General features: G+C 40.9%; 1 protein-coding gene across 1 annotated transcript; it reads right to left on the bottom strand.

Moving 5' to 3' along the window:
• Window positions 1-555: 555 nt before the first annotated feature.
• LOC138957070 (epoxide hydrolase 1-like) lies at window positions 556-16,408 on the bottom strand (the record flags this gene model as incomplete). The annotated part of the gene is given in 6 exon segments (XM_070328243.1): window positions 556-3,481; window positions 5,089-5,246; window positions 6,192-6,360; window positions 7,059-7,171; window positions 11,531-11,655; window positions 15,795-16,408. Coding segments are annotated over 6 exon segments (1,074 nt in total). The 3' UTR covers window positions 556-3,182.
• Window positions 16,409-16,662: the final 254 nt, after the last annotated feature.

Genomic DNA, 16,662 nt, shown 5'->3' with positions numbered 1-16,662 from the left:
GGAGTGAATGCATGCGAATTTGCATCGGCGCACTCAAGTTGTGTGTGTGTGTGTGTGTGTGTGTGTGTGTGTGTGTGTGTGTGTGTGTGTGTGTGTGTGTGTGTGTGTGTGTGCATGTGTTGGTGTGCGTCATACCAATAAAGGAGACAAACACAGGATACATGCTTGGCTTTTCAGTGTATCATTTCAGTGTCACAGCAATGCGTTTTGTGTGTGTGTGTGTGTGTGTATGTGTGTGCGCGTGTGTGTGTGTGTGTGTTTGTGTGTGTAAGTGTGTGGTTGTGTTATGTGTACTTAGAAATCGATACATCATTTTACAACAACACCAGCACCTCAAGCTACACTGTGCTAAAAAAAAGTGTTGTACTCGAGAATGAATTCGCTCCTGAAATTGTTTTACCTCATTAACATTAATGATCGCTACATGTACTTCACAGCAACGACAAATGTCAAACACCCATGACTCTGACACTGGAAGACAAACACACACACGCGAAACAAAGACAAGACAGGCAGACAGGCAGACACACCCACACACACACACACACAGATCAGTTTACTTATCCGAATACATATTTCTTTTATTAAGGCAAATCACAAATGGCACAGGGAATGTTTTGCGATTATGATTGCTAGGCACTTCACAACCCGATTCATTACATGCTGTCCCTTTCATCGCTTGATGCCGCGCGAAGTCTTTACCGTGCGTTTCCCGTGGCAACGTAGTGCTAGTTGGTTGCTGACGATCAGACTAAAAAGATCTGGCAAACAGAGTAGCAAAGGGTGAGAGAAACAAAAGTCGACATTGGACTCGTCCCCTTCTGGTATGTCCAATTTATAAGTGTGTAACCACCGTAGTGTTTACTGTAGTGTTAGTCCTTATAGTCTGTAGTGTTTACTGTAGTGTTAGTCCTTATAGTCTGTATTAATGTTAGTCACTATATAGTGTGCATGTGTGTGTGTGTCCCCATCAGTAGTTTTATCAGATAGCTAATTTAATGTCTAGCGTCTCTTACCGTAAGCCTGTCCACAGCTACTAAATTTCCCAAACAACGCCGTGTCAGTATTGTAATGTCCTTGGTACCAGAGTCCCAGGCCGCGGCGGCTATCGCGCGCGGTCATTGTTAATTAAAGTGAATAGTTAAGAAAAGTTCCAGGCATGAAGAACCGTGAGACAAACCTCACTTTCACAGAATCCACCGTCAAAGAAAGACGCGTTATATTTTGCTCTGTGCTTCCTGACTAAGGTATGTTGTGGATTATTTCATTTTGTTACTTGTTATCGTTATGCGTGTATAAGTGTATGATGTATGAAACAGCAGATATTTCCCTATCGTTATTATGTAAAAGCATGATGCAATTCTTATACTTGATTTGCAATTTGTGACGCTAGATATTATGGTTCTGCTATCGGAATGTGGATTAAGTATGACCAATCTTTGCTTTGTTTTGAGTCTGTCTGTCAGTAGCTAAGCATAGTTAAGAATTATAGTTTTTATTGTCAGAAGAACAAAGTAATGCGTTATCTTTCTGCGTGGAGAAAGACAGGAAAAACTATGTAATGATGCGGCGGAAAGTGTTTGTCCTTTTGTGAGAAATATGTAATGTGTAATATGTAACTGAATGAAAGATTAATACGAGGATCATATTGGTTGTCATGGTTGTAAACTTGAGATCAGAAAAAATGAAATTGAACGATGTACTCGGAAAGTTAGTGATTTATGAAAGAACTAACAGATATATGAGTAAATGAGTCTTTAGGCTCTATGAGATTTTAATCCTTTTTCGGATAAGTTGTGTCTTATTCTGATGGACAATTCCGTTCCATTGTGTGTGAATTGGAATTGATTTAGATTTGTGTTCCTTATGTTTAGGATCCAATTAATGAAGTCTAATCCATAAGCATATTAACAGAAGATAGCGTATACTCCAAACTGTAAGATTGGCAGTGAGTTCGCTTGTGGTTCTAGTTCATTTGGGCGATGTTCTGATAAAATGTTGTTAACCAGTGGGCAGTGTTTTGATCCGATGACTGTTAATCAAAGTGTGTTGTCAACAATAAGATATTTGTTCTGATGTTCGTTTTGAATTATGTTGATTATGTTTTCTAGCCGTGTAATTGATTGCATTTGAAAGTTTGTTGATTTCAGGATGCACATGCTGGCTAGAGTCCTTTTCCTTTCTTTCCTTATTTCTATATTTTCCTTTTAGTCATTCTTTGTTTAGTCTAGTAACCTGAAAGTAAATGTCCACCTAGTTTTAGAAGAAGAAAATAAACGTCAACAATACAACAACTGTTTTTATTACGAGTTTGTGACGGACGAGTCCAACCCTGTTAAACCCAGACTGCGAGAAGTAGAAGACGACACAAAGTACATCACACTTCAGCTTGCTTTTGTTCATGTGTACATGCTTATCCGTTAGCCAAACATGCTCGCGTTGTAAAAAGAAAAAGAACAAATGGAGCATGAAAACTATTTATGACAAACAGCAATTTGACTGCAGCTCCTTGTCTGTGTCCGTCTAAAATGCTCTAACGGGTGCATTGATCTCTTCATATCGGTACATCTGCTCTCGTTGCGGTGCAAGTTCTCAGCATTTGATCTCTCTTCCGATCGGTACATCTACACCCAATGACTGAAGTACTTCAAATATCAAAGCCAAAATAGTTACTTTACTGTGACTTCTTATCAGTGCTTCCCAAAATCTCTCTCGTAATCACACTCTACCCCCCGCGGGTTAGGGGGAAGAATTTACCCGATGCTCCCCAGCATGTCGTAAGAGGCGACTAACGGATTCTGTTTCTCCTTTTACCCTTGTTAAGTGTTTCCTGTATAGAATATAGTCAATGTTTGTAAAGATTTTAGTCAAGCAGTATGTAAGAAATGTTAAGTCCTTTGTACTGGAAACTTGCATTCTCCCAGTAAGGTAATATATTGTACAACGTTGCAAGCCCATGGACTGAGCAAATTTTTGATTGGTGCTTTTGTGAACAAGAAACAATTGACAAGTGGCTCTATCCCATCTCCCCCCTTTCCCCGTCGCGATATAACCTTCGTGGTTGAAAACGACGTTAAACACCAAATAAAGAAAGAAAGAAATCACACTGTTCTCTTCATATTGGTCCATCGGCACTCAGTGAATGGATGCGCACTTCAAGTTTCAAGGCCAACGTAGCGATTTCACTCCGACTTCTTTCCAGTGCTCTCCAAGAACTCTCTCACGTGCGCGTTGACCTCTTGATAGCGGTCCATCTGCACCCAGTGACTGGAGTCCTCGATGTACTTGACAGCAACCTCGCCCGCAACGCTTTCTGCGGAAAGCGCCGCGAGCTCCCTATCCAGTGCGCCATCTTTGCACCCCCAGATGATGAGCGTGGGACATTGGACCCTGAGGTCTGGGGTCGGGAGACGATAGAAGAACAGCTCTGGGTAGCGAATTAGGGCTCTGTAGTAGTTGAGCGGTCCAGTGAAGCCGTTTCCTGTGGAAACAAAAAGTATGTGTACGAATTAGTTAATGATATTCAATGAATATATCAATACAAATAAAATGCTCATACGACTCACGTTCGTCATAATCAGTATGGATCAGAACAATCAGAACTTACCATTCTCATTGCCTTTCCACGCACGCACACTTGTTTCACTTTTAACGAATAATGTGGAAAACAAGATATATATTGTAGAACACTGACTCTGAAAGGTGTACTGTATATATTGTAGAACACTGACTCTGAAAGGTGTACTGTATATATTGTAGAACACTGACTCTGAAAGGTGTACTGTATATATTGTAGAACGCTGACTCTGAAAGGTGTACTGTATATATTGTAGAACACTGACTCTGAAAGGTGTACTTTATATATTGTGGAGCACTGACTCTGAAAGGTGTACTGTATATATTGTAGAACACTGACTCTGAAAGGTTTACTGTATATATTGTAGAACACTGACTCGGAAAGGTGTACTGTATATATTGTAGAACACTGACTCTGAAAGGTGTACTGTATATATTGTAGAACACTGACTCTGAAAGGTGTTCTTTATATATTGTGGAGCACTGACTCTGAAAGGTGTACTGTATATATTGTAGAACACTGACTCTGAAAGGTGTACTGTATATATTGTAGAACACTGACTCTGAAAGGTGTACTTTATATATTGTGGAGCACTGACTCTGAAAGGTTTACTGTATATATTGTATTTTGTTTGTTTGCTTAACGCCCAGCCGACCACGAAGGGCCATATCAGGGCGGTGCTGCTTTGACATATAACGTGCGCCACACACAAGACAGAAGTCGCAGCACAGGCTTCATGTCTCACCCAGTCACATTATTCTGACACCGGACCAACCAGTCCTAGCACTAACCCCATAATGCCAGACGCCAGGCGGAGCAGCCACTAGATTGCCAATTTTAAAGTCTTAGGTATGACCCGGCCGGGGTTCGAACCCATGACCTCCCGATCACGGGGCGGACGCCTTTCCACTAGGCCAACCGTGCCGGTCTGTATATATTGTGGAACACTGACTCTGAAAGGTGTACTGTATATATTGTAGAACACTGACTCTGAAAGGTGTACTTTATATATTGTGGAACACTGACTCTGAAAGGTGTACTGTATATATTGTAGAACACTGACTCTGAAAGGTGTACTGTATATATTGTAGAACACTGACTCTGAAAGGTGTACTGTATATATTGTAGAACACTGACTCTGAAAGGTGTACTTTATATATTGTGGAACACTGACTCTGAAAGGTGTACTGTATATATTGTAGAACACTGACTCTGAAAGGTGTACTGTATATATTGTAGAACACTGACTCTGAAAGGTGTACTTTATATATTGTGGAGCACTGACTCTGAAAGGTGTACTTTATATATTGTGGAACACTGACTCTGAAACTAAGGTGTACTTTATATATTGTGGAACACTGACTCTGAAAGGTGTACTTTATATATTGTAGAACACTGACTCTGAAAGGTGTACTGTATATATTGTAGAACACTGACTCTGAAAGGTGTACTGTATATATTGTAGAACACTGACTCTGAAAGGTGTACTGTATATATTGTGGAACACTGACTCTGAAAGGTGTACTTGTAGGCCTCGACATCCTCGTCAGTCATCTCGTCGGACCGGACACCCATGACGCTGCCCTTGAAAACTCCCTTCAGAGACGCCATGTCGTTCACGGTTAGGTTCAGTTCGGGGATGTAAGGCACCTGGAAGAGGGTGATGTACCTGAAAAAAAGGATGACACTCTATATATATCTGTCTGTCTGTGGTTTTGTCTCTCACTCTGTCTTCCTCTGTCTCTGTCTGTCTGTCTGTCTGTGGTTTTGTCTCTCATTTTCTCTTCCTCTGTCTGTCTGTGTGTTTCTGTCTCTCACTCTGTCTTTTTGTGTCTTTAATTTAGCAGGCTGGCAAAGGTGTCAGCAAATTCTTACACTACACAGGACGCTGTCAGGCTGTTGAGGTTATGGATGTGTTCCTATGGAGGGACGGTATGATCCTATGCAGATCCGAGACTGTGGACAACTCTGTTTGGGCAAGAATGAAAGTGTGTGTGTGTGTGTGTGTGTGTGTGTGTGTGTGTGTGTGTGTGTGTGTGTGTGTGTGTGTGTGTGTGTGTGTGTGTGTGTGTGTGTGTGTGTGTATGTGCCAGTGCTGTAGCACAGCTCCTAAAAGTGGTCCGGCCATAAAAAAAATAAAAAGGTACTTTTCCCGGGAAACGAAAAACGTGAACTAAGGTAGATAACTCAGATGTCTCTTCAGTGCAAAACGCGATGGCTCAGTGGATCAGTAATGCGTCTCAGTCGGTGCATACGCAGTTTGCCTTTTAGTTTTACTTTAGATTTAGATCTATAGTCTTCACTTGTGAATGTCAATTAGTGACAATTTCTCGCTTAACGCTGTCATTGTGCGATCTAAGTCACGACCCCTCCTTCCTCCTAACACAGCGCTGAAGCTTATGAAGACGATTTTTTTTTTTTTTAACAAAAAACTGGTCCGGCCATGGCCGGAGTGGCCGGTAGGGCTGCTACGGCCCTGTGTGCGTGTGTGTGTTTGTCTGTGTGTGTGGCACGTGTATGCGTTAAACAGAAGCGTTCTATTTTTAACAAGAGCGAAGATGGTGGAAGGTCAAGGTAAAGGATTGTGCCTTTAACGGATACATGACAAACGTACCAAGACTTCTTGATCTGGCTGAGACCAGCAGAGACACGCTTGATGTAGCCAGCAGAGGACGGACAGTTCATGACGATGAAGCGCTCAACCATCTCAGGACACGTCTGAGCAAATGACCAGGCCACTACGCCTCCCCAGTCATGACCGACAAGTACGCACTTCTTGTAGCCTGGACAAAGTGTATACATGTTGCTGTACTGCCACGGTATGAACTGACATGCGTACACACGCGTATAAAGTTGCAGGCACTCACATGCGCGCGCGCACACACAGACACACGAACACACACACACACACACGCACACACACACACACACACACACACACACACACACACACACGTGCCACACACGTGCCACACACAAACACAGAGAGAGAGAGAGAGAGAGAGAGAGAGAGAGAGAGAGAGAGAGAGAGAGAGAGAGAGAGAGAGAGAGAGAGAGAGAGAGAGAGAGAGAGAGAGAGAGAGAGAGAGAGAAAGAGAACTTTATTACTCAAAGATGGAGATTTTAGGCTCACGCCTAGTCTTACAGTCTGTCCCTGCTAAACTAAGACATAAAAATAAAGACAATAAAAGGACAATTGTCAATCGCAATCATACAGTATTACTAATTACAACATTACCTATACGAATACATAATGCATGATAGAACATTGAAATGTACATGTATGTCAATATAATACAAAGGAAAAGAAAAGTCGACTCGCACACACACGCGCGCCGAGAGAGAGGCCGAGAGAGAGAGAGAGAGAGAGAGAGAGAGAGAGAGAGAGAGAGAGAGAGAGAGAGAGAGAGAGAGAGAGAGAGAGAGAGAGAGAGAGAGAGAGAGATTGCGTGTGTGTGTGTTGTGGGAAGGTGGAGCTCACCTAGTGCAGTGACCAGTTGTCTCAGGTCGTTGGTCAGGGCCAGCAGAGAGTACTCGGACACCGATGTTGGTTTGTCGGAGTCACCATAGCCTCTTTGATCAATCGCCACCACTCTGTTCACAGTCAATTCCCGTTTAACCAATGATGCTCACCAACACCGAGCTTCTCAGGTTGTTTAACGAGATTATAACACCTTTCAACAAATACAACAGGCCTTTCGTGCAGGTTTCTTTGCTGAATTAATTTAGCACATTATAACAGGCATCATGAAATTATTTCAACAAGATATTCCACAGAACACCACACCGTATAACCGGTTGATACGAAGAAACTACCCACGCTCCGGTTCAATCGATTTCAGCTCTCACGCGGCGGCAAAGCGAGGTGAGTTGCTCCACAAATTGCATCATAACTTTCACAAAAAGACATTTTATCGTATTATTGTTGTTTGCACTTTAGCATAAGAAGTATGCGTATCATATTCCAGAATTATTTTATTATTTAAATGCACTTGTAAAAGGGGAGCAGAGAATATTGACACATTTCAAGCGTTCTGCGCCAAAATGTTGACTTTTCATTGTTATTATGGAATATTTAATGCAAGTAAAAGATTATAGTCAACGGGAAAGTCAAGATTAATCAATTCTTGAAACATGAGTGTACTTTTTGGTCTTTGAAAAGTTGCAATTCGATTACACGTCAAGAAATCGCGTAGCAACCCTACAAATTGCCGGTTGATACTCTCACGCTTGCTTTATTTTGAAAGGTTGCGACTCTCACGCATACTCGGTTGCGACTCTCACGCAGTTTTTCAAATGGAAAACGGAGAATATTTCATGTCTTAGCATGTTTACCTGTTTGGATTTGATGCAAAATCTCTTATGTAGTCTCTTAATGTTTAAAACCTCTCTCTCTCTCTCTCTCTCTCTCTCTCTCTCTCTCTCTCTCTCTCTCTCTCTCTCTCTCTCTCTCTCTCTCTCTCTCTCTCTCTCTCTCTCTCAGTTTGACAGACAGGGTCCCGCCAGCATTCATCCACAAAGCATTGATTGACTTGCAGATCTGGTCTGTTTCAGAATCAGAGTCGGCAAAGGCAAAGTGATTGTCACTTTAATTGAAACTGACGTGAGTGACACCAGCGTTGGAGAGAGCATGTTGCGTCACTGAGATATGTTTTTTACACAGTCACTGGGTCAGAACGGCAGAAATCCAAAAGTGTATGGACAACCTGCAGGACTTTTCAACGTTCGAGAGAACCCAGTCCTACCACGGAAGAAGAAGAAGAGGAAGAAGAAGAAATCAAGCGAGGACGAAGATCTGATCAGAGACCTGACTAACTTCACTAAGACAAAGAGTAGGAGAGTTTCTAATGAAATCAACGAGCCGAGCCAAAGAATTAGTATTTACTTCATGTATTTCAGGTTTACATATTTACTCCACAATCCACTTCCAAACATGCCTCTTATACAGTTAGAAATGTAGTTAAATATAGTTTTTGATCATGAACAAGCAGAAATTCAAGTGAATCATGTCAAGAAAATCACCATGATCCTTGTTTTCCCCAATAACAGAGGATCTGCAACAGTGTGGGTTTTCTCGGACATTTACATTATCAAGGGTGTATTATGGTATGAATGACAGCTCATACTGTCTGTAAAGAGGCGGTACACCCCGAGTTTGCCGAAACTACAATAGGGGAAAAGGGATCATAACAACTCTATGATGGGGAGAGGGGTCATGTATATATGTGTGTGTGGGGGGGGGAGAACAGGAATCAGTGGCAAAATACCGGACAAACAAAGATTGCCTGCATAAACGAGTAAATTGTTGGTTTTTTTTGCTCAAATAAAGCAAAAATCATTCGTGAGAGTCTCAACCAGAGAATAAAAACTTTGCGTGAGAGTCTCACCCTACCGAGCGTGAGAGTATCAACCGGCAATCTGTAGGGTTGCTACGCGATTTATTGACATGTAATCGAATTGCAACTTTTCAAAGACCAACAAGTACACTCATGTTTCAAGAATTGATTAATCTTGACTTTCCCGTTGACTATAATCTTTTACTTGCATTAAATATTCCATAATAACAATGAAAAGTCAACATTTTGGCGCAGAACGCTTGAAATGTGTCAATATTCTCTGCTCCCCTTTTACAAGTGCATTTAAATAATAAAATAATTCTGGAATATGGTACGCATACTTCTTATGCTAAAGTGCAAACAACAATAATACGATAAAATGTCTTTTTGTGAAAGTTATGATGCAATTTGTGGAGCAACTCACCTCGCTTTGCCGCCGCGTGAGAGCTGAAATCGATTGAACCGGAGCGTGGGTAGTTTCTACGTATCAACCGGTTATACGGTGTGAACACGGCCAAGTATGTATTGTTAGGCCTAAAAAAAAAAATAGGTGTGGTTACGGTAACCCGACCTACCCTATTTTTAGGGGCCGACCCTATAACTTTTTATTACATTTGTCAAAACAAAAAAACACACACAAGAAAACGAGTGCAGAAAACGCAATGAAAGCGAAATCGCCCGAGTCGCACACTTATTTCCCTGTCAAGTAGGTTTAATTTGTACACATTAGAAAAAAAAGTAAAAAAAAAAAAGTGATTGCCTACCTTCCTAACCTATTTTTTTGGGCTATGTTACCGTAACCACACCTATTATTTTTTTTGGCCTTATGCATTATCCATACATTGTTGAATAAACACTGTTTAAACCAACACAGCCAAGTTGTTGATTTTTGCCACGCGTTTGAAGGCAAGGTCAGTTGTGGGTCTTTGTACCACATAATTATACAATGTTTAGAATTATGAAAGTCAACAAGCAGATGTCTCGAAATTCCTTTCATCAAAAGAGCTTACACACACATGTCTATTTTATTTCCCTTAAAGAATACATAGGGGCGTGTATTGAATAGGTTACCAAGTTCCTCAATCAGTAAAAAAAAAAAAAAAAAAAAAGCAAAGACCTGCGCGTTTTACAACACCGTGGCGAGTACTTTTACACCTTCACATACAACACACGTACAATTCTTACAGGTCAATCATTAAGGCTGCGATATACACATACTTGTCTGTTTTGTTTTTCATGTAATTTATCGTAACCTTAAATGTTAACACCTGTGATTGCTTTTGAATTCACTGTTTTAGGGTAAAGTGCCACAGCCTCAAAACACACCTGTAATTGTCTTTGATTTCTATGTTTTCAGGTAAACTAGCTAACACACCCTGAATAAACATACCTGTAACTGTTTTTATATTTAGTCAAGTTTTGACTAAATATTTTAACATCGAGGGGGAATCGAAACGAGGGTCGTGGTGTATGTGTGTCTGTCTGTGCGTGTGTGTGTGTGTGTGTGTGTGTGTAGAGCGATTCAGACTAAACTACTGGGCCGATCTTTATGAAATTTGACATGAGAGTTCCTGGGTATGAAATCCCCGAACGTTTTTTTCATTTTTTTGATAAATGTCTTTGATGACGTCATATCCGGCTTTTCGTGAAAGTTGAGGCGGCACTGTCACGCCCTCATTTTTCAACCAAATTGGTTGAAATTTTGGTCAAGTAATCTTCGACGAAGCCCGGACTTCGGTATTGCATTTCAGCTTGGTGGCTTAAAAATTAATTAATGACTTTGGTCATTAAAAATCGGAAAATTGTAAAAAAAAATAAAAATGTATAAAACGATCCAAATTTACGTTTATCTTATTCTCCATCATTTGCTGATTCCAAAAACATATAAATATGTTATATTCGGATTAAAAACAAGCTCTGAAAATTAAATATATAAAAATTATTATCAAAATTAAAGTGTCCAAATCAATTTAAAAACACTTTCATCTTATTCCTTGTCGGTTCCTGATTCCAAAAACATATAGATATGATATGTTTGGATTAAAAACACGCTCAGAAAGTTAAAACAAAGAGATGTACAGAAAAGCGTGCTATCCTTCCCAGCGCAACTACTACCCCGCTCTTCTTGTCAATTTCACTGCCTATGCTGTGAGCCGTGGACTACGAGTATACGGTCTTGCTGCGTTGCATTGCGTTCAGTTTCATTCTGTGAGTTCGACAGCTACTTGACTAAATATTGTATTTTCGCCTTACGCGACTTGTTGAATTCTCTGTTTGAAGGTAAACGAGCACACACTGAAACTACACACCTGTACTCGTCTTTGAATTCTATGTTTTCAGGTAAACTAGCTAACACACCCTGAATAAACACACCTGTAACTGTTTTTGAATTCTCTGTTTGAAGGTAAACGAGCACACACTAAATATACACACCTGTAATTGTCTTTGATTTCTATGTTTTCAGGTAAACTAGCTAACACACCCTGAATAAACATACCTGTAACTGTTTTTGAATTCTCTGTTTGAAGGTAAACGAGCACACACTAAATCTACACACCTGTAATCGTCTTTGAATTCTATGTTTTCAGGTAACCTAACACACCCTGAATATACACACCTGTAATCGTCCTTGAATTCTCTGAGTTGGTGTCTCCAAGAGTACCAGAACTCCGGAAAGCCATGCACACACAGCATCAACGGTTTGTCCTCTGCTCCATTGCTCACGTAATGAATCCTGACATCCTGTGAAAGTAGACGACATTTCTGACCCTCCACCACGGAATGAGTCGCATGTCACCTTTGCATGATTTTAATATTTTGAAATTTTCCTAAAGAGTTTTTTAAGCTCTATCCAGTGGTGAAAAACGTTTTAGAAAAGAGCGAAAACTGTTTGAGTTATAAGCCTCTGACTAAGGTGACCCTCACACTGTTACCAAACACTTCCCGGCGCGAGGTGACATGCGACTCATTTCGTGGTGGAGAGTCACACATTTTCTCTCTTGGTTGAACTGCAAACTCATTGTCTACATGCTGCTAGTATGAATTATTTATTGAAAGATTTCTCAAAATAGCCAACACGTTTAATTATATGGACGCAAGCAGTCGTGTTTCTGTATACAATGGTCGCTTTCCTTTCCTTTTTACACTACATGCTTAACAATAACCACACAAAAAGAACTACACACACAAAAAAAACAAGTCGCGTAAGGCGAAATTACTACATTTAGTCAAGCTGTGGAACTCACAGAATAAAACTGAACGTAGTCCGCCGCTAGTGCAAAAGGCAGTGAAAGTGACGAGCCTGTTTGGCGCGGCAGCGGTTGCGCTGTGCTTCATTACCCGCTATTACGAGCTAGTCGTGTGACAGAGAGTTTTCTTGCACACGAGACTGTAGATGTTTCACGACGGCTTTAGCCGGAGTGAAACAGCAGCAGTCGAGTGTGCAAGAACACTCTCTGTCACACGACTAGCTCGTAATGGCGATTATGTCTCACAGCTTCAACAGAGGAGAGAACAAACACGTTTTGCGTACTCACGCTTGATAAACCTAAACACAGGAGCAGCCATTGTGGAGAGATCTACTTTTTGACGAAAGTGAACGAACAACTATGAATGACGTCTCGGTATATATGTGAATGACGTCACAGTCATCGTCACAGTCTGTATCTTTTGAAGCATTCCATTCTTCATGACGTCTTTCTGTGTCTGCATCCGCGAAATGTTTGTTCTTTCCGGGGTCTTTGTCATCTATGTTCAGAACTATGTCCTTCTAGTTTCAGACTAACAGGCCTCCTGAGCGAGCCACTTTCCAAGGGAAGCTAAACTCGCGTATGGAAACAGTACTGTAGTCTGGGATGCCGTTTTCAGTATTCTCAGCGTTGAAGAATTTGTAAAGAGAAGACACGACAACAGCAGGAGAAATAAAAGTCGTGTGTGCATTTTGGGGCTTTTGGAGGGACGATTTCGAGTTTGAATCCGTTCTTGCACATGCTCCAAAGCATGGAACATATAGAGATTACACAACGTCATCGAGTGAGGGACCGAACAATATTGAAACTCGAGGATGATTTTTTTGTGGTATCAACCGAGACCGTAGGTCGAGGTTGATACCACACAAAAAAATCATCCGAGAGTTTCAATATTTTTTGGTCCCTCACAAGATGACGTTTGTGTAATTTGTGTATACAATGATCAACGACAAAGACAAAAATTAAAACAAAAACAACACGAACTCTTTTCCATCGAGGAATGGTGGAAGGAAAATAACACAACCGGAAATAGATCTAGATCTAAATTGATCTCTATGACCCGTGCCTTGATACCATTGAGATCATAGGAGATGCACAGCAGTGCCGATACCAGGTTTCTTTAGCTTCACTTTAAAATGATATCAGAACGATAGTTATTCACTTGAAAGTGAACACAGGAGAGTTGTATACACATTATTCCCCCCTCTGCTTCTTTACCTCTGTAAACTTGTAGAGCTAGTTATTTTTTGATAATGACCCAGCAACCAAACAAATAACGAGCCAGCAACAGCCTGAATCCTCGATAGTGCAATGGGTTGAGAAGCTGTTCTGTTTTGGTACTACTTTTGCGACTGAAAAGTTCCGAACGCTCTATACGTACGAAATATACATCTCTGGAGCAAACAATACAAACATACCGCATTTAAATTAACAACTACAGGCCTGAACACATGAATCTCCATATAAAATCCATGAGTTAGGTTGTTTTCTGAGTCTAGATCTGCCGTGCACACACCGTTCATCACAAGCAAATTCCCAAGGCAAGTAACTCATACTCTTGCCGACAAGAGTAGTTCCCCTTCTTTTAACGCAGTTTCTTCGACAACACTGACTGCAATCCGACGGTCAGTTTTCAACAATATTTCATTTTATAAACAGATCATACGCAACCAAATGCACACATCTCATCAATTTAAACAACATAAAGCGGTTTCATACACTATTTTCCCCAGAAAACTGAACTTCATACAGTAATTAACGTTGGAACACGGGTGCAAAAGTTCGTCTGCTAGTCCCATTTGACGAAAGAACATTTTCCTAAACGATACTAAAACATAAACAGAACACACAATATCTGCCTTTACCGCCACAGCAGAATAACAGCATATCTGTGTACTTGATTTTAGTCTAAAACAGGGAAACTGACAAGAAGTGTTAACAGAATGGAATGATTTGCACGGAACTATACAACCGCGCATTAATCGATCGCCTGCGCAGGTTGACTGGTTGAGTGATTCGGACTCGATCAAACTTTCGCACAAAAACTCCTGTTTTCTTTGAATAACTGAAGAAAGGAGGAATAAAGAGGTTACACACCTCGTCTCAGTGATTATTAAAAATAATGGTCTCAGTTCGCGGTCATGAAAAAGCTCGCTGAAGCTCGCATTTTTCATGATCCGCCAACTTCGACCATTATTTTTAATAATCACTGAGACTCGGCATGTAACCTCTACATCTTGCACACGTTTGCTTTAGTAGTGGCAAAGAAGGAAAGCGTGTGACATAGCACGCTTTACTGTACCTCTCTTCGTTTTAACTTTCTGAGCGTGTTTTTAATTCAAACATATCATATCTATATGTTTTTGGAATCAGGAACCGACAAGGAATAAGATGAAATAGTTTTTGAATCGATTTTGGAAATTTAATTTTGATCATAATTTTTATATCTTTAATTTTCAGAGCTTGTTTTTAATCCAAATACATGTATGTGACCCTCCACCACGGAATGAGTCACATGTCACCTTTGCATGATTTTCATATTTTTACATTTCCCTAAAGAGTTTTTTATGCTCTATCCAGTGGTGAAAACCGTTTTAGAAAAGAGCAAACACTTTTTGAGTTTTTAGCCTGTGACTAAGGTGACCCTCACACTCTTACGAGACACATCCCGGACTTATATTAAGCCTAGCGCAGAACCGCGCGAGGTGACATGCGACTCATTTCGTGGTGGAGGGTCACATATAACATAATTACATGTTTTTGGAATCAGGAAATGATGTAGAATAAGATGAAATTGTTTTTGGATCGTTTAATAAAAAAATAATTTTAATTACAAGTTTCCGATTTTTAATGACCAAACTCACTCATTAGGTTTTAAGCCACCAAGCTGAAATGCAATACCAAACCCCGGCCTTCGTCGAAGATTGCTTTGCCAAAATTTCAATCAATTTGATTGAAAAATGAGGGTGTGACAGTGCCGCCTCAACTTTTACAAAAAGCCGGATAGGACGTCATCAAAGGTATTTATCGAAAAAAAGAAAAAAAAACGTCCGGGGATATCATACCCAGGAACTCTCATGTCAAATTTCATAAAGATCGGTCCAGTAGTTTAGTCTGAATCGCTCTACACACACACACACACACAGACAGACAGACAGACACACATACACCACGACCCTCGTCTCGATTCCCTCCTCTATGTTAAAACATTTAGTCAAAACTTGACTAAATGTAAAAACACACACAAACAAGCAAAAAAAACATACGCGTTTTTGTCTCTCTCCCAGGGGCGTAGGAAAAATTAAGAACATTCCTGCTGAATGTGATCCGACCGAGGAAAAACATTCCTCCTGAATGTGATCCGACACACACACGCACACACACACAACCACACATACACACACAATATACACACACACACACACACACACACACATACACACACAATATACACACACACACACACACACACACACACACATTAAAAACAGACACATAATGTATCTGATCTATATCCAAGGCATTAAAGAAGATGCAATGAAAGGGCATGCCTAGATCTGCTACTAATAGTGTTGCAACATTCACACATTCAGACACAATCATACAAATGAATAATGACAAAAACCTATCTACCTCCAAGTGTGCATATCCATGCGTTCCGAGACTCGGGTCCTGTAGGCAAGCAGGCGGCGCAGACCGTTTCTTGGTGTAGAACACTGCGCTCGGCCCTTTTCTGACCACTGCTACTAGATTGGTCACCGCAATAATTCCAGCGAAGAAACACCCCACACACAATGAACCCACCCGCAGCGCTAGTCTTGACACGAGCGACATACCAGCCATGCCTGACAGTGATCAGTTGCAGATTTACTACACTCTCAGTTCAACTTACACGGGTCTGTTTTATTCTTTTCTTCAGTCTTTTCAATCAGTTCTTGCTCTCCTGTTTTGTTTACCTTGCGTTCAAAGTCATGTCACGAATTTGAAAGTCCAAGTACCGAAACTGTCCACTGTACACCAAGGTTGTTGTTGTGCGAATAGTTCTACGTGCAAAAGGCCACAGCACAACACAGGTGGCCTTCATTCACGACAGTGTGCTAGATTTGTATGCGCTGACAGACCCCCGCACAACACACAGCGTAGTTCAAGGTGGACTACAGCACAGCGGGTAAAAAGCGCTCAGTAATCATGCGAACAAGATACCCTCAGTCACGAGATAACAGATGCCTGTCTGAATTACCGGCGAGTACAAAGTTCGCACGTCCTTCAGTTATAGCGGGTAGGTCACGGCTGTTGCTGTAAGAAAACAACACAGCCTAAAGTATTCTGGGTCAGCTTTTCAACCTGACTGTTAGCCAAGTACAAATGCAGCGCCACGCTCGATATCAGTCACAGCTACGAGAAAATATCGACTTTCATACCTTTATTTAGAATCCTGAGTTTCAATGCGTCGTCTGCCATGAGATCTACTGTAAAAGAGTAACTACCCCTTGATAGCGGA

The sequence above is a fragment of the Littorina saxatilis genome, unplaced genomic scaffold (genome assembly GCF_037325665.1).
Source record: "Littorina saxatilis isolate snail1 unplaced genomic scaffold, US_GU_Lsax_2.0 scaffold_588, whole genome shotgun sequence".
Lineage (NCBI taxonomy): Eukaryota > Metazoa > Mollusca > Gastropoda > Littorinimorpha > Littorinidae > Littorina > Littorina saxatilis.
This window is presented reverse-complemented; position numbering and strand designations above follow the sequence as displayed.